Source organism: Nelumbo lutea, chromosome 2 (genome assembly GCF_056320005.1).
Source record: "Nelumbo lutea isolate HS-2025 chromosome 2, American lotus-T2T, whole genome shotgun sequence".
In the NCBI taxonomy this organism is placed as follows: domain Eukaryota; kingdom Viridiplantae; phylum Streptophyta; class Magnoliopsida; order Proteales; family Nelumbonaceae; genus Nelumbo; species Nelumbo lutea.
In genome coordinates this window covers 60,355,087-60,379,778 of record NC_142685.1, presented here as the reverse complement: position 1 = coordinate 60,379,778, position 24,692 = coordinate 60,355,087, and the positions used below count along the sequence as shown (strand labels likewise).

Sequence of the window (24,692 nt, the reverse complement as noted above, 5' to 3'; positions counted from 1 at the left end):
AGGCGCTCTTTGAAAAGCGCCTAGTCGCCTTGACAATTATGACAGGTACATCAAGCATACCAATGCCACCTTCACAGCAACTTTAGATCTACTTCAGGAAGCAACAGTCTTCTTCAATCTCACTACCCCCCTCCACTCCACCACCAGCTGTTGATCCAGTCACTCCAACTGCCCTAGTAAGTGCCCCAATAGGTGCCCGCTTAAGTCTCTGGGCGGGTGCCTAGTGCGCAAAACATATGGCGTTTGGGCGAAGGCGCTCTTTGAAAAGCGCCTAGTCGCCTTGACAACTATGACAGGTACATCAAGCATACCAATGCCACCTTCGCAGCAACTTTAGATCTACTTCAAGAAGCAACTGTCTTCTTCAGTCTCACTGCCCCCCTCCGCTCCACCACCAGCTATTGATCCAGTCATTCCAACTGCCCCAGTAAGTGCACCTGATCCTCCCCTTGAACCCACTGTACCCACTTTACATCGTTCTTCTAGAATTTCTCGCCCACCTAACCGTTATGGTTTTTCACCAAACCCTTCTTTGCTGTTTTATCTACCACAAACATTCCCAGATCTTACCAGTAGGATGCAGCAAAACCACACTAGAAAGATGCCATGGATTCTGAGATCTGAGCCCTTTTTGAGAATGACACCTGGAACATGGTCAAAGCTCCACCTGAGAAATCTCTCATAGGAAGTTAATGGATTTACTCTGTAAAACTGAAATCTGATAGGAGCCTAGGCATATACAAAGCTAGGTTGGTTGCACAAGGTTATAGATAGGAATATGGAATAGACTATGAGGAGACCATTGCTCCTGTAGCAAAAATGACCACTGTACGACTTCTGATGGATATATCTGCACCCAAACAGTGGACAATCCATCAGATGGACGTAAAGAATGCATTCCTCCATGGGGAGTTAAAGGAGGCAGTCTATATGAAGCCCCCTCTTGGATATTGTAGAGACCCGCGGCCTGTTTGTTGTTTGAAGAAGCCACTCTATGGTTTGAAGCAAGTTCCTAGACTGGTTTGAGAAGTTCAGATATGTTATCATTGATGTAGGATTTATCCAGAGTTCTTTAAATTATTCTTTATTCACTTTAAGGCAAAAGCAGGGAGTGACAATCTTACTTCTTTATGTCGATGATATACTCATTACAGGGGATGATGTAGAAGGAATTGCTGACCTGCAACAGTTACTCAGTGAATCCTTTAAGATGAAGGACTTGGGGCCTCTGACATATTTCTTGGGACTTGAAGTGAGCCAAAACTCTCGGGGCTATTTTGTTAACCAACAAAAGTATGTGGCTGATCTGGTTAAACTGGCCAATCTCAGTGATTCCAAGACTGTGGACACCCCACTAGAACTGAATCCAAAACTTAGCAAAGATGATGGTTCTCTCCTTGAAGATCCTACCCTTTATCGTCAACTAGTGGGCAATTTAATCTATCTCACTATGACTCGGCCAAATATATCATATGCAGTTCAACTGGTGAACCAGTTCGTGTCTTCTCCAAGACAACCTCATTTATTTGCAGTTTATTGGATCATTAGATATGTACGAGGCACCTTATCATATGGGATATTCTTCTCTTCATCCCCCATTAACATTACGGCTTATGCAAATGCTGATTGGGCTGGATGCCCTAACACCCGACGGTCCACTACCGGCTGGTGTGTATTCTTAGGCAACTCTCTTATCTCGTGGAAGTGCAAGAAACAACTCTCTTATCTCCCGATTGCTAGGGAGTGGAAAAATCTGGTATTTCCTCAGGATCTCCTCTAGTTGCAATTTTAAATTCCATCTTTCAGCTCTATCCTGGTCCGCACTCTTTCCGGACCTCCTTTAGGTCCACTTCCTCTATTTTCCTAGCTAACTCCTCCTTTATGACCTCAATTTTTCCAAATTCCTCCATGTTCCACTCCTTGACCTTTTCCTTTAATCTTTTCAGCTTTTTGGAGAATCTCACCACTTTTTTTCTAGCCCTTATTCCATTTTCTAACCACCAATCTTTTACCCTTTGCAAAAAAAATGGAACTTCTAGCCACATATTCTCAAATCTAAAAGGTGTAGGGCCTCCAATAATATCTTCTTGGTAGAGGCTTATGGGGCAGTGGTCAGAGGTTACTCTAGGAAGGGCTTTCAGTGTTAAGGTTCCCCACAACTCTTCCCAATCAATGGAGAAAAGAAACCTATCCAGTTTTGAGCAAACTTGATTTTCTTGAAGATTTGACCAGGTGAAAGAGGATTGCAACAAGGTCGGTTCTTTTAGTTCTATGGGCTAAATCAAGGAGTTGAAGTGTCTCATACTTGTTGTTAAAGCTTGATCGGGGTTGTTTGTCTCATTTGTATACCTTATTACATTGAAATCCCTGCCCAAACACCACAGAACTTCCCAAAGGCCCCTGACTACAGCTAACTCTTCCCAGAATGTATTCCTCTCTCTATATGAATTCGAACCATACACATTAGTCAGCACCCAATCCCTTCCATCACTCATCCTCTTAGCTTTTATTGATACTGAGTATTGTCCTATCAATTCCTCCTGACAATCAACTTCCTCATTCTTCCAAATTGTAAGGATCCCACCCGAGGCACCCCACGACGAGGCAAAAGACCAACTTAGGCCCCTGCTACTCCAAATACTTCTTATCCATCTTCCATCTAACTCCGAATGCTTTGTTTCCCATAGCATGACCATTACTGGTCTCTCTATTCTTATCACATTCCTGATAATTCTCTTTTTCTTTGCACTCCCTAGCCCTCTCACATTCCAATAAAGAATCTTCATTCCACTTGTTTTCTAGACCTGTTCTTATTTCCAATTCCTATTCTCCTCTTTTCTTCTCCCTCTTCCTATTTACAAACTTCTCATAGGATACACCACAGGCTAGCCTTTCCACCTCATTCATTCTCCTTTCTTTTTTTGTCTTCTTCTGCCTCCTTCCTAAGATAGACCTTCCCTTTGGCAAATTTCCCTTTGGCTTCTTTTTGTTCCTTTCCGTTTAGTTTGGGCAGCTCTCTGGAAACATCTTCTCTCTCATCTAATGCATAGAATTTCTTTTCCTTTTTCTTCAGTGCCTACACCAGTTTCATTTACCCTAGCTTCCTTTTCAGGCACCCTTCCTTGAATCTTTCAGAGTTTGTTCCTTATCTTTGTCTTTATCTTCTGCCCCACCTTTTTTTACTACTGCACAAGGGTCATTATCCGTCACTGGTGAAGTATCAATTGCTGGAGCCGCAAAATCCAAAGGCTAGTGATTACTGAGAAAATTTGAGAGAAAAAATGAATTGATTGTATTGTCATGTAAGGAGCATATACACAACTTTATATAGAATTACAGAGCTAACTTATAGGGCGATAAAATAGGAAACTAATATTCCCTAGAAAACTAATTTCTATACCAGTGGGATTCTCCAATTAATATCCCATGATTCTAGGAAACTAACTTATGTATGTTTCCTAAACTGATGGACCTAAAATCATGGAGAATCAATCAGAGAGTCAATCTTCTACTTTCCAACACTCCCCCTCAAGCTGGTGAATATGCATCTTTCATTCCTAGCTTGGAGATAAGTCCTTGGAATGCCACACTACAAAGCCCTTTTGTCAGCACATCTGCCAGTTGACCATTCGTTGAAATGTATGGAGTGCAAATTAATCCGCTATCCAGCTTCTCCTTTATGAAATGCCTATCTATCTCAATGTGCTTTGTCCTGTCATGTTGGACGGGATTGTGAGCAATGTTAATAGTTGACTTGTTGTCGCAGAATAATCTCATTGGACCTTTCCATCTGATCTTTAGGTCTTCCAAAATTATCTTGAGCCATAGTAATTCAAATACTCCTTGAGCCATTGCCCTGAATTCTGCCTCCGCACTTGATCTAGCTACCACATTCCGCTTCTTACTCCTCCATGTCACAAGATTTCCTCCAAGGAACGCACAGTAACCAGTAGTGGACCGCCTATCCACAAGAGAGCCTGCATAATCTGCATCGGTGTATGCCTCTAGGGCTAATCCAGTATTTCTTTTAAACAAGATTCCTTTGCCAGGATAAGCCTTTAGATAATGCAGTATCCTATAGACCGCCTGTAGGTGAACCACTGTCGGGTTGTGCATAAACTAGCTAACCACGCTCACGACATATGCTATGTCCGGCCTTGTGTGGGCAAGATATATAAGTTTTCCTACTAATCTTTGGTATATTTCCCTATTTACGGCTGGATCTTCATTTGCTTCTCCCAATTTGTGATTTGGCTCAATCAGTGTGGAGGATGGTTTGCATGCTAACTTTCCTGTCTCTCTTAAAAGATCAGTTACATATTTCTGTTGTGAGATAAAGATGCCATCTCTGGAATGCGCTACTTCAATCCCTAGAAAATACTTCAATCTCCCAAGTTCTTTTATTTCGAATTCTCTGACTAGGCATCTTCTCAAGGCTTCCTTCTCCTTTTCATCATTTCTGTCACAATTATGTTATCGACATATACCAGAAGAGTCGTGACTCCCCCTGCATCCAAATGCATAAAGTGTATGATCTCCCTGACTTTGTTTGTATCCGATGGCAAGCATAACTTTAGTAAATCTTCTAAACCATGCCCTAGGTGATTGCTTGGAGCAAATGTCTCCTAATAGTCAACACCATAGGTTTGGGTATATCCCTTTGCCATGAGTCTTGCCTTGTATCTTTCTAGAGAGCCATCTGATTTGTACTTTACTGTAAGAACCCACTTGCAGCCCACGGGTTTCTTTCCTGGTGGTAGGTCAACAATTTCCCATGTTTGATTCTTGTCTAGAGCCTGCATCTCTTCTCTCATAGCATCTTTCCATTTCTCATTAGATAATGACTCAGATAAAGTATTAGGAATATGAATGGTGTTTAGACTAACTAGGAAACTCTTATGTGATGGCGAGAATTTTTTAAAGGACACAAAATTTGCTAAGGGATATAAGGGATGTTTAGTGCATTCTCTTTTGCCTTTCCTAAGGACAATAGGAAGATCTTGGTCAGATGCTAATTCAGAAGAAATTTCTGGAACTGTATTTGCCTCATTCTTAGGATTAGGAGTTGAATCTTGAACCTGCACAAGATTAGGATCCTGGTCTCTTCTTCTTGAATATACCTGCAATCTCATAGAGTCACAAAGTTCATCATTCTCTGTCATGGGTCTGGTATTAATGCATGAAGAAGTTGGTTTGGTTTGAGGTGGTTCGATAGGTGCAGATACGGATTGAGCTGGTATAGATGTTGAGTTTGGGTGTTGAGAAACTGTAGGTAGATCAAGCGGGAACAAATCTTTGTCCTTATCTTCACTGAATGACAAGGACTCCCCCTGAAGATAAGGTTGAGTGAAATATGGTGTTTTTTCTTCAAAAGTGACATCAATAGAGACAGAATTTTTTGGTAGGTGGGTGGTAACACTTATAACCCTTTTGGGTGGACGAATAACCCACAAAAATACACTTGACGGCTCTTGGATCTAACTTCCCTCTATTATGGCTATGGACATGGACAAAAGCAGTGCATCCAATGATTCTTGGGGTGAGATTATTTGTTGCACGTAGATCGGGATAAATTTGAGAAAGTGTTTCCATTGGTGTTTTAAATCCCAGCACCCTCGAAGGTAATCGATTTATAATGTATGCGGCTGTAAGCACAGCTTCCCCCCAATAAGTTTTTGGAACATGCTGGTGGAAAAGTAAGGCTCGGGTTGTAGCTAGTAGATGACCATTCTTCCTTTTTGCTACTCTATTTTGTTTTGGAGTATTAATGCAGGAGGATTCATGGATAATCCCTTCTTTTTGAAAATATGGGGATAAAGTTTGGTTGAAATAATCCCATGCATTATCTGATCTAAATCTTTTGATTTTGACCCCAAACTGATTTTGAATCATGTTATGGAAATTTGGGAGTACACTACTTACATCTGATTTAGATTTAAGAAGAAAGATCTAAGAGACCCTAGTGCAATCATCAATAAAAGAGACGAACCATCGTGAGCCAAACACATTTGGAACTGTGGAGGGTCCCCATATATCACTATGGATCAAAAAGAATGGGACTGAACTTCTCTTGTTACTGATTGGAAAGGGCACATGCTTGTGCTTTGCAAATTCACACGCATCACAATGAAAATATTCAACACTCAATCCTTTAAACAAGGAGGGAAACATAGTTTTCAGAATTCCAAAAGATGGATGTCCTAGTCAAGTGATGAAGCCAAATGGTGTCTTTGTTGGATGATGAAAGGAATGACAGAGATAACTTATCCTGGACAATATTTGATTTGCATGATTCTTCAAGATAGTAGAGTCCATTCTTCTCCTTAGCAAGTCCAATCCTCTTACCCGAATCCTGGTCCTGAAATATACAGTAAGAAGGATAGAAAAGCACATTACAGTTCATGTCATGGGTGAGTTTTTGGATGGATACCAGGTTAGTGGACAATTTGGGAACATGAAGGACATTTTTTAGTGTAAGTGATGGATTAATATGGATATCCCCAAGGCCAGCTACGGTAGTAAGGGAACCGTCTGCAATGGCTATTTTTCGATTGCTTGGGCAGGGGGTATAAGTGCTAAAATGTAGTGAGGAGTGAGTCATGTGATCTGTGGCTCCTGAGTCAATAACCCATACATCCCTAATAGGTTCATCTGAGATATTTAGTCTGTGAGGAATAGAAAACTTACCTGAGATTGCAAGAGAGCCTGCACCACTAGGTTTCTCCAACGATCCCAGAAGCCCCCTTAACTTTTCGATCTCCTCCTTATTGAACTCGGTCTTGTCTGGAGGCTTTTCTTGGCTTGGCTGATTTGTGGTGAAGTTAGCTTGATTTCGACTCTTCTATTGTCCTCCTCGGTAGCCCCATTCCCTGTTCGATGGTTTACCATTCAGCTTCCAACACTTCTCTTTGGTGTTCCTTGGTTTCTTGCAATAGGTACACCAAAGAGAATCCTTGTTGTCCCGTGCAGAGGACAAATCTGTCTTCATTCCTCCCAGTATTTTCGGTTGTTCCTTCCTTGTAGCCATGGCTGAACCTTCTAGTACTTGGGGTTCAAGCATAACCCCCTTACGGCTTTCTTCAGCACGAATCAGAGAAATAGTCTCATTTAGGGATGGTACCTCTTCTTTTCCAAGAATCTGGACCCTAACTTGATCAAATTCTGCATTGAGTCCTGCAAGAAAGTCATAAACGCGATCTTTTTCGACAAAACTCTTTAGGATTGCTGCATCCGCTGCACATTTAGTCTCAATGCACCGATAATGATCGAGTTTTTTCCACAGGTTCTGCAGTAAATTTGCATACTCGGTAACTGTCTTGCTGCCTTGTTTAGTCACTCCAGTCTTGACTTTAATTTCGTACACTTGTGCTGCATCACGTGCCTTTGAATATGTTTGTTGGACGGCATCCCAGATCTCTTTAGCCATGGATAAAAACATACACGTGTCACTGATTTCAGGGTTCATTGAATTCCATAACCATGACATGATCATGGAGTCAGCTTCGTCCCATGCATCAAATCTTGGATCTCCTTCCTTCGGTCCCGTCCCTAAGAGATGGCTAAGCTTTCCTTTTCCCTTTAAATAAGTTTGCACAAACTGAGACCACTTCAAATAATTTTTCCCGTTCAACCTATATGCTGCCTGAATGTTTTGCGGGTCGCCAGATGCTTGATGGGAGGAGTCTTCTTCCGATTGTGCAGTGGTATTTGATACAGTGGATTCTGACATATTGGGCGGGCTTCAAGAAAGAGAGAAAAACAGACAATGAAGGTCTGAAAAATTTAGTAAGGGTTGGCGATGAACGCCTAAAGAATCTTTCAGCCAATGTCCAAAAAAGGTAACTGTAATGCTCCGCCAAACTGAAGAGTGGATCGAAACCTCTCAAAATCAAAACTGATCCAAACCAAACCAAAGGGGTTCAGTAAATCTGCTATGGCCAACACCAGATATAAGATTTCAGACTGATCCGATGTCTCTACAAAGAGATCCAAGAAAAAGGATGAATCCGATGGTGCAGCAGTCCAGAAGAAGAAAAAAATGTAGAGTTCAGATATGTAGCCGATCTCAAAAAAGAATCAAGGACACTCAAGAACCTCCCAAATACTGTTAGAGAGTTCTTGAACCACCAGCAGCAGAGATGACCAAAGAGATACTATGTGTAGGTTAGGTCGTGATCAGCTCTGGTACCATGAGAAAATTTGAGAGAAAAAATGAATTGATTGTATTGTCTTGGAAGGAGCATGTACACAGCTTTATATAGAATTACAGAGCTAACTTACAGGGCGATAAAATAGGAAACAAACTTTTCCTAGAAAACTAATTTCTAGATCAGTGGGATTCTCCAATTAATATCCCATGATTCTAGGAAACTAACTTATGTATGTTTCCTAAACTGATGGACCTAAGATTATGGAGAATTAATCAGAGTCAATCTTCTACTTTCCAACAATTACTACAAGGATCAATATCAAATGAATTTTGATAGTAAAGTGTGGAGGGAGAAGGAATTGGATTGAGAGGAAGGGGGAAGGAACTCCATGATCCTGAATCTGGTTTTCATCGATTACTCCAAAAACAAACCCCGAAGGTTTGAGTTCAGGTACAGTATTCACCTATGTAGTTGGGGAGAGTTGTTCCTCAAGTGGATCCATGGTCGGTTTGCACTAGATACCCAACTCCACAACATTGCTACCTTGCTTTTGTTCTTTATTTGTTTCTATTTTCTTCTCTTTGAGAATCACCTGTAGGGCTCCCACTTTCTGCACCACAACATTGCTACCTTGCCTTTGTTCTTTATTTGTTTCTATTTTCTTCTCTTTGAGAATCACCTGTAGGGCTCCCACTTTCTGCAGTAGAGTCACAATCCCCCGAAGCCTGTGCCTCCAGAATTTCAGTACAACCTTCTTCATTAAAGAGCAATTCAGTTCCAAAAGTTTCAAAATCTGTGAACTTGCAGGCCTTTGTTGAGTTGATACTGCCTATACTCGACAGCAGGTCTCCACCATCTTCTTCCACATCACTCAAAACCTCCCATTCTGAATCATCGTCAGAATCTCCTTGTGCGATCCTATTGTGACGAGGGTTCAGCTTCTCTGGTGTTGTGGAGTTCCCTTCAGTAGCCGATCTCCATTGAAGCTTCTTCCCTTGCGTAGATGCAGTGCCAGCAACCTGAGAAAGAGAAACTTTGATTGTCGTCTTCGTCTGGGGGAGAGGCGAACGAACACAAGCAGCTGGGGACAAAGATAGACCATAAGATTCGTCCCCCAACAGCACACAGGACCTGCGCACATGTTTCTTTAAAGGGTCACGTGACCCAACTTGAAACTCAAGACCCGGCTTGAGCAGTTGGGTTGGCTAAGGAAGGGGAAGGAATTTTCGGGGAAAATGACAGAGTTGAAAGGCGGTCACTAAGAAAGCAATTGGAAGATATTTCGATTAAATAAGAGATCAACTAGAGGCAAAAGTCGAGATACCTATGGATAAAGGAAGGAGATAGAAATACAAGATTCTTTCATGCAATGGCAAATGCTAGGAGGAGTAGGAACTTCATATCCAAACTTGAAGTGGATGGAAAATCTCTAACTCAACACAGGGAAATAGCTAGGGCTTTTGTGGGTCACTTCAATTTTTACAAGGCCCCTTTCTCAGAGGATAAGTTTAGATGGGTTGGAGTGGACAAAGCTTACGGAGGCTTATAAGGTGTAGCTGAAAAGACCTTTTTATTTGGAGGAAATTAAGGAAGCAATCTTTTCTATGGAAAGAGTCAAGGCTCCAGGGTCAGACAGGTTTACAATGGCCTTTTATCAGGACTGTTTGGATTTCCTAAAGATGGACATTCAAAAGGTGTTCAATGAATTTTTTGGAAGAGATGTGATTAACCTGGGGATGAATTCTACTTTTATTGCTCTTATTCCTAAGGAGCAAGATGCAATTCACCCAAGTGAACTTAGACCCATCAATTTGGTGAATAGTCTCTATAAGATAACCACTAAGGTTCTTTCTCGAACAATTAAAGCAGTGCTTCCTTCCTTAATATCTTTGAATCAAGGGGCTTTTGTTGGGGAAAGACAAATCAGTGATCAAATCCTTACAGCCAATGAAAGCTTGGAGGACTATAGAAGAAATAGAAAGAAAGGGTTAGTGTGTCAACTTGATATGGAAAAGGTGTATGATCAGGGTGGACTGGTCCTTCCTTCAGGAGGTTTTGAGGAGCTTTGGGTTTGGTGATAAGTGGTGTAGTGAAGAGCTTTCTATAAACCACCATCACCATCTAGATAGTACAATCCTCCAATTTTCTGTCAGCCACCAACCACCTTCTCCATCTTGATATCCTGAAAGACACAATAAGTAGGATAAAAGGTGACTAACCAATTAAGATATTTGGCCAGCTTACTCATAGACAGAAGACCAAAGGGAAATTTGGGTACATATAACATGGAAGATAAGGTAACATCAAAATCAAGAGACACATTACCGGTACCGATGATGGAGAAAGTTGTATCATTAGCAAAGGTGACATTCTATGACATATGAGGAGATAAAGGAATAAAAAAATCTAGAGATCAAGTCATATGGTCTGAAACTCCAAAGCTTATTACCCAAGGTGTAGATTGAGGACAAGAAACTATACCAGTTATACCTAATTTAGAAAGGGTAGTAGTACTAGAAAAAGAAGGGAGGTGGAGCATCTCGTACTCCTCATGTGTGATAGTTATTAATCCCTTCTCCTCCCCACCTCCTAAAGCAGGTGCTCCACCAACTGATGTAACATTACCGAAATGATCTCCAACTATAGCATGATTATCCCACATAGATTATGAGCCATACAAGTCATAACGGAATTTAACTGTATGTTCTTTATGGCCACAATAGCAGAATAGCTACATTCACGCACCTGTAGATGTCTACCACCACTTATGGTGCCATCCTCAGCACTTCTTCCATCTCCCCCACCACCTCTAGCAACAGCTATAGACCACTAAACAAACACCTTGTAGGCAAAAAAACAAAACTATCACTGCACACAAGTTACACACTGCTCGGAATTTCTACGAATACCACAGCTTCACAGCAACTTAACCACAAACTATTTAGTGCTGTCCACCTCTCACGATTCAGGGACCATACAAGGGACAAATCACCACTAGTCTATACACATAGCCAATCACACCAATCCTTGAACCACACAACAACCAAGTTACTCAAGTAATATACTTATTCAAAAACACACTGCAACTCCACCCCAGAGGCCAGATCTCCTTAGCTATGTTAGCCCATAGAAAACTTCTGCTTATATGGGGTAACATAGAATTGCAGTATTGCACAGCCAGGTCATCACCATGTAATTCACCTACACCCACTAGGAAGAGTTAGTCTCAGGTTTCTTTTCTTCATTAGTGACATACCCCAATTTTCCATGAGCACCAATAGCCATTTTGGCTGATTGTGACCACTCCAAATAGTTTGTACCATCCAACCTAACTGTAGTGATGGTCCTTGCTCCAAAGGGTCACTAGCACCTCCTCCACCTAGTCCCATTTTACTGGTAGACTTGTACCCAACTCCACTGCCCTCCATAATTCCCAGAATAGTTTAGAAATCAACTATAGATGAAAGAAAATAGATTTATCCCTTTTAGAGGCCTCGACCAACCTTCTGGTACCCAAAAACCTTCGCTCACAAAGATTCCTGTCTCTGTGGAAGCCAATAAAAACAAGAGAAAAGGCTGCCACGCCCACCAAAGACCTCAAAAAACTCTAGAACCCAAATTGCTCCCTTCAAAAAACACCAATAAGTCTAAAAAATCCAGAGTGCCCCTTCCTAGGTCAAAAATAAAGAGTCCTACTGCAATCAAGACTCTTCCTCCTCCAATTCTTCCTGATTTCGATGACCAACCCAAGATCTGACACGAAGGGTTCTAGATCCACCAAAAAAATCCAAGAACTAGGCACTTTTGAAGTCTTCAATCAGCTCTCTAACTCACCATGCAGTCATCTGATCTAAAGCTGCATGATGGAAGAATGAAAAAATTCCTCTTATACTAAGTAGAAAAAGAGAAAACAATAATCTGATTTGATAACAGTGCAAAAGAAGAAAGAAAGAAAGAGTTCTTAGTGAGAAGAGAAGAAGAGATGGGGAGATGCGAATAATGATCTGGCCGCCCCACTCATTATCTTATATACTTATAAAAAAGATTGATTACAAAGACTAATATGCCCTTAATGGGGCAGCTACTGTTCATAACATAAAAACAGCTCAAAAAAACAACATAAACTAATGGGCCTTGGGCCCAATCACATTAACTAATGACCTGTTGAGCAGAAGGAGAAGGAAAAGAAGGGAAGAAGAAGGAAGAAGAAGAAGGAAAAGAAGAGGCTACAGAGTTAAGGCCTCAAAAACATAGCTTCAGTCGAGTGAAGCTTTGCATTTATACTATTCTGGCCGTACATAACAATATGTCTACAGAATTACAAAAATGCCCCTACGGGTACTAAGTCTGTGAACAATCATGCCCAACTTGTCACAGAGACCTTGATATCTGGAATGGTTTAGCCCTTTTGTAAATAAGTCTGCTAGTTGGTCTTCAGAGCTGATGTATGGAGTGCGTACTTTGCCTGTGATGATTTTCTCTCGGATAAAATGCTTGTCAACTTCAATGTGCTTTGTTCTATCATGTAGTACCGGGTCGGCAGCAATACTGATAGTTGCCTTGTTGTCACAGAGTAAAGTCATGGGTTTACCAACTGGAAAATCCAAATCTCCCAATAGATTCTTTATCCACATACCTTCGGCTACTCCGTGTGCCATTGCACAGTACTCAGCTTCAGCACTGGATCTAGCTACCACGGTTTGCTTCTTACTCCTCCAAGTAACAAGGTTCCCTCCTACAAAGGTGCAGTAACCACTAGTAGACCTTCTGCCACTTTGAGATCCAGCCCAATCAGCATCTGTGTAAATTTCAACCCTCAAGTGTACATGTTTCTGGAATAATAAACCAGCACCCGGGAACTTCTTAAGATACCGAGGTACTCTCTCTGCTGCTTCAAGATGGGTGGACCTAGGTGCATGCATGAACTGAATGAGGACACCAATAGCATATGCTATGTCTAGACGAGTCATAGAGAGGTACAACAATCTTCCTACAAGCCTCTGAAATTGCTTCACATCCTTAAGAGGTTCACCTTGGCTGTCACTTAACTTATGGTTGGGGTCAATGGGAGAGTCAGCTGGTTTAACCTCAATCTTTCCAGTGTCCTTAAGCAAGTCTAGGACATATTTCCTTTGGGAGATGAAGATACCCTTTTTTGATCAGGCAACCTCAATTCCAAGGAAGTATTTGGCAGGTCCTAGATCTTTCACTTCGAACTTAGTGGCAAGGAAGCCCTTCAAACTTTGAATTTCATCCTCCTAGTCACCAGTAACAATTATGTCATCCACATATACCATTAGGGCAGCCATTTTACCTTCTACCCTTTTTACAAACAGTGTGTGATCTGACTGACATTGCTTGTATCCCCTCTGCTGAACTGCAGTATGAAATCTGCTAAACCAAGCTCTTGGTGATTGCTTCAGCCCATATAAAGACTTCTTTAACTTGCACACTTTCTGTTCACTTCCTTGAGCCAAAAAACCGGGGGGTTGAGCCATATAAACTTCCTCTTCAAGGTCACCATTCAAGAAGGCATTCTTGATGTCGAGTTGATGTAGATCCCAATTCAGATTGGCAGCAAGAGAGAAAAGTACTCTAATAGAGTTCATTTTGGCAACAGGGCAAAGGTTTCTGCATAATCAACTCCATATACTTGAGTAAAATCCTTTGCCACTAAATGAGCTTTATACCTCTGCACAGTCCCATCAGCCCCATGCTTAACAGTGAACACCCATTTAAATCCAACTGGAATCTTACCCTTAGGGAGATCAACAAGTTCCCACGTGCCATTCTTATGAAGAGCATCAATTTCTTCCTTCATGGCATTTGTCCATTCTGGTACTGAGAGAGCTTCTGCCACATTCTTGGGAATAGGGATACTGTCAATGGAGGTAAGGAAGGCACGAAATGAAGGTGAGATGTTCTCATAGGAGACAAAGTTGGAAATGGGGTGTTTTGTGGTGCATAACCTAACACCTTTCCTGTGAGCAATAGGAAGGTCAAAATCATTAGCAACAGGGAGGTCAGGACTATCATTGGGAGTCAAGTTACCTGAGAGAGTATGATCTTCCCCCGAGGAGTTTGATGGCACTTGAGGTACAGCTTCTGGATTCTCCACAACTCTTGAACTTGGTTGGCCTTTATGACGATGAGAAAAAACACAGAAAGGTGGAGAATCAAGAAGAGAAGGGGGAGAAGGAGAAGGATTAGGAAGAGGAGGAAGTTGAACCAGTTTCTCCTCATGCCTACACTCCCCCTAAGGAGAAACAGGAAAGAAGGGCTCATCTTCAAAGAAGGTAACATCCATGGAGACATAGAATCTCCGAGAAACAGCATCAAAGCAACGATACCCTTTCTGAGAGAATGAGTAGCCAAGAAATATACACGGGATAGCACGAGAGTCCAATTTCCCCCATGTGGGAGATAGGTTTTGGACAAAGCACCGACAACCAAAAACATGAGGAGGGATAGAGAGAAGAGGGGCCTTAGGAAAGAGAAGCTGATGTGGGGCTTTGTACTCTAACCAACGAGAGGGCAATCGGTTAATGAGGTATGTAGAACAAAGGACAGCCTCAAGCCAAAATCGTTTGGGAACATTCATGTGGAGTAGTAAACCCCGTGCCACTTCAAGGAGGTGTCGGTTCTTCCGTTCAGCCACACCATTTTGTTGTGGCGTACGGGCACAAGAGCTCCGATGAAGAGAGCCATGTGAAGCAAAGAACTCCGTGAGGTCACTATGAAAAAACTCTCTTGCATTGTCTGGCTGGAATATTTGAATCTCGATCTGAAATTGAGTGAAGACCATCCGCTGAAAATCTTGGATAATTTTCGGTACTTCCTCACGGGTTCGCATTAGATATACCTAAGTGTATCTGGAATAATCGTCAATGAAGGTAATGAAGTACTTGTAGCCACTCTCAGAAGGTAAAGTAGCAGGGTCCCACACATCAGAATGCACAATATGAAAAGGAAACTCAGATTTACTATTTCTTTAAGGAAATTGAGTTCTACAATGCTTGCTTAACTGACACGTTTGACAAGAAAAATTAGAAACAAACATTGACTTACACAGTTTTGGGAAAACCAATTTCAAGACCTCAAAAGACAAATGAACCCAGACGACAGTGCCACAAATACATTTTACTCTTTTTGAACTGACTCATAGACTCTGTAACATGAAGGCCAGTCGTATTCTCTAGCATGTAGAGTCCATCAACCATACGTCCCCTACCAATCATCCTCCCCGAGGCCAGATCGTGAATCACACAATAGGTAGGGAAAAAAGTCACAGAACAGTTCAAGGAATTTGTAACACTACTAACTGAGAACAAATTCATAGGGAATTTTGGAACATGAAGAACATCAGAAAGAGTAAGGCCGAGGGGAAGAGAGAGAGTTCCTTGACCAGCTATGGAAGTGTATGATCCATCAGCTAGTCTCACTTTATCTCTTCCGGAAAGAGGGTGATAAGTTTGAAAGTAAGAGGACATACCAGTCATGTGTTTTGACGCTCCAAAATCGATGATCCATGGAGAGTCAAGGTCGTGTGAGGCAACATGGAAAGCTATGGCAAGATTACCTGATATGGATGCAAAAGAGGTGGTGGGAGGAGCATCTATCTGGCGAAATGCTCTACCATAAAGCTCCAAATGGTCACGGAAGGAGTTTACAATATCCTCCCTTGGGTCTAATCTAGAGTAGTTGTGTTGGCTATGTGGTGTTTGAGGCACAGTAGAAGTGGAGGGCTGATTCTCCCGAGTAACCATATTTGCCATGTAGTGTTTCTTGGTACCTTGTTGCTCGGGTCTTCTAATTACATCTGAGCCTTGCTTCTTAGGTAAATCCTGAGCCCACTTTTGTTTCCCATGGAGATCCCTACCTTTTCTTTCAAACCAAATAGGCAAATACACAGCCCAATATAAAAATAAAAGGAAATCAGAAAAACAAAGGAATAAGAGAGAAGAGAAGAATACAGGGTTCAGTTTAGTTGAGAAAAAAAATCTCTCAACTGCCACCCCACTTATTTTTATTATATAATAGAAGGCAAAATTACAAAGGTACCCTTGATTATGTAAAATAAAGACAGTCATGTTCTGCAACCTATAATTCTAACAATACTTATGGCCAATTTGCTTCCATTGTGACCCCCAAAATGTCCCTCCAATGCCTGAAGGGCCCAGATTGCAGAACAGAATAAATTTCATCCAGTGGGTGGTCTCTTTGTTACCAATTATACAAGAAGAGAGGTCATTTTATAGATCAAATGTATTGTAAGGAAGTTCATTCAACTTCTAACAATGTAGGCCACTTGAACCTGGAAATCTGGTCACCAATTTCCAATGTTTTGAATTGCAATTATGGTTGTTTCTGGAAGATGCATCTCTAGCTCAGCTTGGTAGTTATCATTTGAAATATTTATTTCATTATTTTTTATTTTATGTTCCCCCTTTTCTATTTGTGCCTAATAAAATCGAACCCCTATAAATCAAATTACTACCAATCTCAAACTGCAATATTCCTTATGCAAGGAAAGAAAGGAACCAAAATGAGAAAGTTACCAGTGCAAGGGCTTCGAAAAGAACGGCATGTGATGCATTGTTTTTGTTAACATTTTTCACAATATCAGTTCCCATTAAAATACGTTGCAAAACCTACAATCACCAATAAAATAGTTAGTCAGATTTTTCAAATTGAAAGGTAAATAACGTCAATATTTTCTTTAAACATCAGAACAATTTCATTATACTACATGAGAAAAGACAGACCTCAAACAATGATCTTCTAATATTTGGGTCTTCAATGGTTGGAAAATACTGAAGAGCCCTCATTGTCTTAACCTGCAAAAACCAACTTTTAGCAAAAGGCTTTGCTTATCAAAACATCAAGAAGTTGCTAAGTATTTCAAGGATATCACCTCCAAAGAATCTGCTTTCATGACCCAGCTAACTAATGCATGCATACAGAGACGATAACAAACTACAAACGTTCAGTTAACAAGTTCAAAAAGGAGGAATTAGTTTTAACACCTACTACGTCATTTGACTCATCCTACGAGGGGAATAAAAACTCAGAGATTGGTTTACCCTTAAGAGAAGAAAAAGCAAACAGATAAGGAAACAGAACCTTTGTGGAGCTTCCCCCACCCACAAGTCTTCCCAAAAGTTAATTCTATTGCATGAGTTTAGATCAAACCTGACATGATTGAGGAAAAGTGGAAGATGCTTTTGGATCACTTTCCAAGGTGAAGCACTTGAAGCCCTACTAGAAGAGTTGTAATTGCAGCGGTAAACGTGGATGGGGTATCAAGGAACTCTGCAAGGCCTTAGATTGTTCAATTTCAAGTTGGCCAATGAAGTGCCTTGGAATACCTTTGGGAGACAACCCTAGAGAATTGTCCTTCTAGAACCCAGTGATAGATTCTCTAGGAGACTTGTTGTATGGAAAAGAGGGTATATTTCCTCGGGGGGTAGAATTACTTTGATTAAATCCACTTTACCTAACCTCCCAATTTATTACCTCTCAATGTTTAGGATTCCTATGAAGGTGAGTAAAGTGAATGAGAAAATAATGAGGGTTTTTTTGTGGGAACCAAGGGAAACAAGAAAAGGCCATTTGATTAAGTGGGCAGTGGTTTGTAGGAGTAAAGCAATGGGTGATTTAGGCATTGGCAATATTACACTAAGGAATCTAGATTTGCTGGGAAAGTGGTTGTGGAAATTGCCTCTAGATAAGGATATGTTGGGGCACAAGGTGATTATCAGCATTCATGGTCAGTTGGACAATGGCTCTATGGAAAGCCATCAATTATCTTCTTCCTTTAATTTCTTCCTTTTATCAGAAATGATGTTTGCTCGGGTAATCTAGTTAAACTTTGAAACAAACCTCGGTGGGTTCAGATTCATTTAAAAATTTGCTCCATCTTTGTATGCTTTGTCTTCTTTCAAAAGGGAACCTCACTAAGTTTATAGTTCCCTTAGTGTCTAGTATTGGTCTTGGGTGGGTTTGGGCTTCAAAAGAGGTTTAAGAGATTCTAAGATTCTGTTGGTATTTGACAGAATATGTTTGGACCCCCTGAATCCTGACAAATATGTTTGGACCCTTTCTCCTTCATGTTTCTTCTCCTGTGCTTTCTTTTTCAAGGCTTTGGTCAACCCCTTGTCCCCTTTAAATATATTCCCTATTAAAGAAATTTGGCCCAAATCAATTCCTCCAAGAGTAAGAGGTTTTAATTGGAAGGTTTATTATAAGAAAATTAACATTCATGACTTGCTACAGAAAAAGAGACATTCCTTCTCTCTTCCTTTGCATTGGTGTCTTCTTTGCAAGGCTAATAGAGAAACCTGCTTTCACTTACTAATCTCTTCCCTTTTACTTCAAGTATTTGGGCTTGAATTTTTGCTTTATTTGGTTGCACGTGGGATCCTCCTTCCAATTTGTCAAGCCTCTATGCTCCTAATTCTCTTGTCTGACTGAAAAGGAGTAGAATCATGTGGAGAAATCTCAGAGCTGCAATGCCCTGGCCTATCTGGGAGGGGAGAAATGCAAGAATTTTTCCTGAAAAAAAAAGAAGGAAAATTTTTCTGTGGAAAATTTAGTGAGGAATTGATTGAAGGTAGGTAGCTACTCTTCAGTGAAACCTAGAAGTAATGTGCTATGGACTCCGACGACACAAGGATCGATAAAATTGAGTTTTGATGGTAGTAGTAGGGGGATCCAGGACTCTCAAAGATTGGAGGTCTATTCAGGAATGAGCTTGGTCATGTTGTGGCATTGTATTCAGGTTTGGTTGGTGTTGGGGATTCTTTGAAGGCAGAACTATCGGCAGTAGAGAAAGGGGTAGTCAAAGTAAAGGAATTAGGTCTTTCCAAGCTGATCATAGGATATTCTCAGTTTCTGATCAATTGGCTGCAAAATAAAGGAAATGGCTTTTGGAAATTTCACAATGAAATGAAGAAAATTAAATGGCTTTATAGGGATATGGATGTAACATTCCAATGGGTCAAAAAGGCAGCTAACGGTATGGCTAATATATTGGCTAAACAATGAGTTGGGGGAAATCAACTATTTGGGGCTAAATTGTAATTTTTGGATAAGCCGTTTTATCTCCATCTGTAGCTGTATTGAAATTTACATTTGTCACTTAATTATTGAAAGTGTGTGTGTGTGTGTTGATTGCAATCTTGGGTTAGAAAGAAAAGAGAAAAAGAGATTGTGTGTGTGTGTATTGATTGCAATCTTGGGTTAGAAAGAAAAGAGAAAGAGAAGGAGAAGAGGAGACAAGAGAAACAATTGTCTAAACTAGAGAGAATGGTCTCTCACCCCAGCCGACCTCAACTATATATAGATTGTCCAAAGAATACAAAGACTAATACGCACTTACTCAAGTATGGGACATGTAACTTAAAGTAAAACAAAATGAACAAAACACAATTTAATAAGAGAAGAATGGCTAAAACAACCCTACTTAGCCAACTCTAACACTCCCCCTCAAGCTGGAGGGTATATGTCATATAAACCCAACTTGTTACATATATAATCTACTCTTCCCAAACTCAAATCTTTTGCAAACAAGTCTGCCCACTGATTTCCTTAGCTCACATGCTTTGTGCTTATCACTCCAGCAAGGACTTTCTTATAAAATGGAAATCAACCTTATGTGCTTTGTCCTCTCATGAAAAACTAGGTTGGATGAGATATTGACTACAGCTTGGTTGTGACAATACAATTTCATAAGGCTGTTCACCGAGAACCCAACTTCCTGCAGGAGGTTTTTCAACCATAATAACTCACATGTAGTGTGTGCCATGGCCCTATATTTATCTTCAGCACTACTTTCTACAACAATCTTTTTCTTACATTTCCATGTCACTAAATTTCCTCCAAAGAAGGTAAAATACCATGTAGTGGACCTAGACACTGAACCATCCCAAATCTGCATCAGCGTAACCAACTATTTCAAGACTCCCTTAGAACTTGTACAACAACCCATGGGCTGGTGCTCCCTTCAAATACCGCACAATTCTAAGAAATGTATTCCAGTGAATAATTTGTAGATTTTGCATAAACAGGCTTACCACACTAACTATAAAGGAGATAATTGGTCAGATAATAGTTAAGCAGTTTAGATTTCCCACTAAATGTCTATACCTTCCAAGAACATCAAACATTTCACCTGCATCAATGCTCAACCTAATGTTTGGCTCCACAAGTGTTTCAGCTGGTTTAGCACCTAATATCCCTATCTCTTCTAGTAGGTTAAGAACATACATCCTTTGGCACAAATTGAGGTCTTGTTTCAACCTAGGAAATTCCATACCCAAGAAATATTTCAACCTTCCAAGATCTTTTGTCTAAAAGTGATCTTGTAGAAAGGCCTTTAACTTGTCAATCCCCAATCTATCACTGCTAGTTATAACAATATCATCTACATACACCAACAAAATCTTTCTAGCCTCGGAATCATAGCTAAATTATTGAGTGGTCAACTTGACATTGCTTCATGCCAAACTAAGCACAAGCAAACTGTTTCAGCCCATAAATTGCCTTCTTGAGCTTACACACCTTATCACCATGCAAGAAGGCAGTTTTAATGTCAAGCTAAAATAGTGGCCATTCATACATAGCAGCTAGCGAGATCAAAACACAAACTCAATTGCTCCACCCTACCATCTAGTAAGTACTTGACAATATACACCCATTTACAACTTACAACATGCTTATCTGGAGGAAGAGTGGTGAGCTCTCATCTGTGATTCTGTTCAAGGGTAGAGAGTTCATCTTCCATAGCCTGATGCCACCCTAGTGAGGTAAGATCTTCTTGGACATTCCTAGGTATAGGTATAGATGACAAAAGAGAAACAAAATGACAATGGGGAGCAGAAATGTGAGAAACAGAAACATAATTAGATGTTGGGGAAAAGTACAGATATGCTTACATTTTCCCAATGCAATGGGAATAGGGTTGTCAATGAATTGGGTCTACCTGACTGAACTGATTATATATCAGTTCTGGTTCCCAGTTTTGTTCCGTTGAGTTGGTTCTGGTTCCAAGTCCTGTGTCTCGATTATTATTGTGTCAAAATTGGTTTAGGCTGTCCCAAACCGATTAAGAACAATGTAATATTATATATCATATATGCTTGGTTTCAGAACTGCAAACTGATGTGAATCGCCATTAGTTATGAACAACAACAGATTTGACGCCAAGAAGGGTTTCATTATGTCATTCTCTAATCTATTTTCTGCTCTTTATTATCTAATTGTTTTTCTCATCATCATTTCTCTCTAAATACTCTATTTTCATTTTATTATCAATTTAAGTTGTTTGTTCATTGTCGCTTGTTATAAATCCAAGGCATTTCCCAACACACCTACAAGATTTAGATCGGTTACAAGTTATAACTCTTCCAATCTATTTCCCTACACAACACACCTTTTAATAGGACATTTCCAATTTTAAACATTTAACATCTTATCTATGGGATTTAGATTAGTTTCAAGAACCACTAGTCTGGTCTAAACCCTGGAGTTTTCTGTCTATTGAATATTCATAAAAGAGAAATAGTTGTTATCAGATCTTGTCGAGTTAGAACTGACTGTCCCGATTATTGATCGGTTCGGTATTGGTTCTAAAAGCATAGACCCAATAGGGTCTAGTTCATCCCAATCCTGCACATTTTTATTGTCAGTTTGAGATGGATCTACCATGTTCTGAACCAGACCCGACCCATTAACAGCCCTAAATGGGAAGCTCGATGTCCAAAGGAGGCAACACTGAGGTAAGAACAACTATGGGATCCGTTAATGAAGTAGAAACTAGAAGAGGAGCCGGTGTTTGTTGATGAGTATACTCTTGCCAGATTGGTGGCCTTTCAGTATGAGTTTGCACTGGAGGAGGTGAGGACTCAGTCACAATAGGAACAATTAGAATGGGATCATCAATTAGAATTGGAAGAGGAACCACTGGAGGAGAGAGAGAAACACTAGGACAAGAGAAAAACGACACAAACTCAAAAAATGTGACATCAAGACAAAAAAATGATTTATGAGTAGTATGATTATAGCACTTATACCCTTTATGGGTCCTAGAATAGCCAAGGAAGATACACTTTGTTGAGCGTACATCCAACTTGTCTAAACCAAGACCTAGATTATGAACAAAACACACATAACCAAAGATTCTAGGAGTCAAACGAAATGGAGATAAGGTGGGAATAGAAGAGGGAAAACAATCATCAAGGATGAATGAGGGCATCCAATCAATGAGAAACAAGCTTTAAGTGCTGCATCACTCCAGAACCATTTAGGAACATTCATATGATGAAGAAGAGACCAAGCTATCTCAAGTAAATGACAGTTCTTCTATTCAGCCACCCCATTTTGTTGTGAAGTGGATGCACAACAAATATGATGAATGATAGCATGATGCTCCAAATGTTGTTGAAACAAAGTAAGAAAGTATTTTCTCCCATTATCTGAGCAAAGAAGTTTTATTGGAACACCAAATTGAGTGTGAATTTCAGCATGAAATTTTTGAAAAATAGAGGATAATTCACTTCTTTCTTTCTTAAGATAAATCCTTTTCATCCTTGATCAGTCATCAACAAAAATGACAAAATACTTTTAACTATTATAGCACTCAATTCTAATTAGACCCCAATTTTCCAAATGGATTAAAGCAAAAGGACTAAAGGAAACCCAATGATGTTTCCTATACTAGCACAACTCATATACAAAGAAGAAAGATGACTCAACAACGAAACAAGTAACTTGAGGGCGTTAAGAGATATATGGCCAAGCCTTCAATGCCACTAGAGAAGAGTAAGAGAGGTCTGAATTTCTATTATAGGGCCACCATCATCAAGATAATACAATCCACCAGTTTCAAGCCCTCCACCAATTTTCTTCCCCATCTTGAGATCTTCAAAAGCACAAGATGAAGGGTAAAAAGTGATAGAACAATTAGGTGATCTGGTTAATTTACTAACATACATAAGATTAAATGGAAATTAAAGCACATGTAAAATAGATGATAAAGCAAGAGATGCAACGTGAGCATTACCAACATGACAAATGGGAGAGGTAGACCCATTAGCAAACGTAACAATTTGTGATGTGGAAATTTGAGAAAGGGAAGAGAACACACCCGATTTCCCAGTCATATGATCAAAGGCATCAAATAATCCAATGGGAAGGTTTGGATGCCAGACAATCCATACCTAAATGAGCAAGGGTAGAAGTATTCTGCTATGAGGTAACCTAAAGGAACCTCTCATATTCATCATGTGGAACACTCATCATCTCCTTCCCAAAAACAGTTATATATGTGGAAGGTGTCTGATCAGCCTATTGATTGTCACCCACTTCATCACCAATTCATCACTAGTCATAGCATGGCTAATCGATGTAGTGTAGAGAACTGGGAAATTAGCTACAGGTCTATTTTTGTACATTTTCTTTTCCCTTGTTGTATAACTATTCTTTATTCTCTTTATTTTGTACATTAAGGGCAGATTTGTCCTTTTACCTTTTAATATAAATATATAACTTTTAAGGTGTTGACTGACACAAGGTGTCACACCCACCATTTGGGAGGCTTCGAGTGCCCTTGAATCCCATTTCTGAGGCTGCATTCAATCAGAACTCAACAGACTCTATTCCTGGACTGCTGTGCCATCAGATTTCTCTTTTGCGTTGGATCTCCCTCTAGAAGAATCGGATCAGGCTGAAACTTTAGATCTAGTGTCGCCCAGAGCAGATCGGCTGATTCCAAATTGTTTGGTTTGAATTGGATTTGATTTAGAAGGGTTTTGAGCCACTTCAGAGTTCGGCAAACCCTTACAGTTTCCTTTTCTGGACATCGACTGAGAGGTACTTCTTTGTTCTACTGTTTTGAACACTTCTTCCAGTGGTTTTTCTTGCTCTTGTTATTCAATGGCATCAAAAAGGATGGAAATTCTCCCCATTAAGTTTAATGGTACGAACTATGCACTTTGGAAATTCAATTTCCAATTTCATGTGGAGGCAAAAGGTCTCTGGGGTATTTGGATGGATCAGTAGTTAAACCTAATGATTTGGACATCAAGGGTCTTAATCAGTAGAGAATTTGATAATGCAAAAATTGCATCATGGATCTTAGGATCCGTTGAAACTGACATTGCAATTCCTATGAGAGGATACAGGACTACCTATGAGATGTATGAGTATCTCGAGAGAGTATATCAGCAATCAAACACCTCAAGTCAGTACCAGATAGAGGTTGACATCTTCTCCTATTATCAAGGAGAAAGAAAGGTCCAAGAGTACTATGTTGGGTTTATTAACCGTTGGACCGAATATGAGCTTGTTCACATGGGAAATGATCCTTTAGAATGTTGCGTAAAGTATATGAAGGAACATTTTGATAGAAGAAAGACTATGCACTTCCTAATGCATCTCAGACCTGAATTCGAAGTTGTTAGATCTAATATCCTGAGTCGAGGAGCACTTCTTGACTTGGATACTATTCTTGGGGAAATTCTGAGGACTTAAACCAGATTTGCC

At 40.2% G+C, this 24,692-nt stretch overlaps 1 protein-coding gene across 1 annotated transcript in view; it reads right to left on the bottom strand.

Moving 5' to 3' along the window:
* Window positions 1-24,692, bottom strand: part of LOC148871041 (AP-2 complex subunit alpha-1-like) — a 150,505-nt gene that overhangs the window by 71,449 nt on the left and 54,364 nt on the right. The window contains exons 7-8 of the mRNA XM_088973311.1: window positions 16,916-16,987; window positions 16,709-16,801 (exon numbers count right to left, since the gene is read on the bottom strand). Coding sequence (XP_088829437.1) covers window positions 16,709-16,801; window positions 16,916-16,987 — 165 coding nt within the window. The remainder of the gene's footprint in view (window positions 1-16,708; window positions 16,802-16,915; window positions 16,988-24,692) is intronic.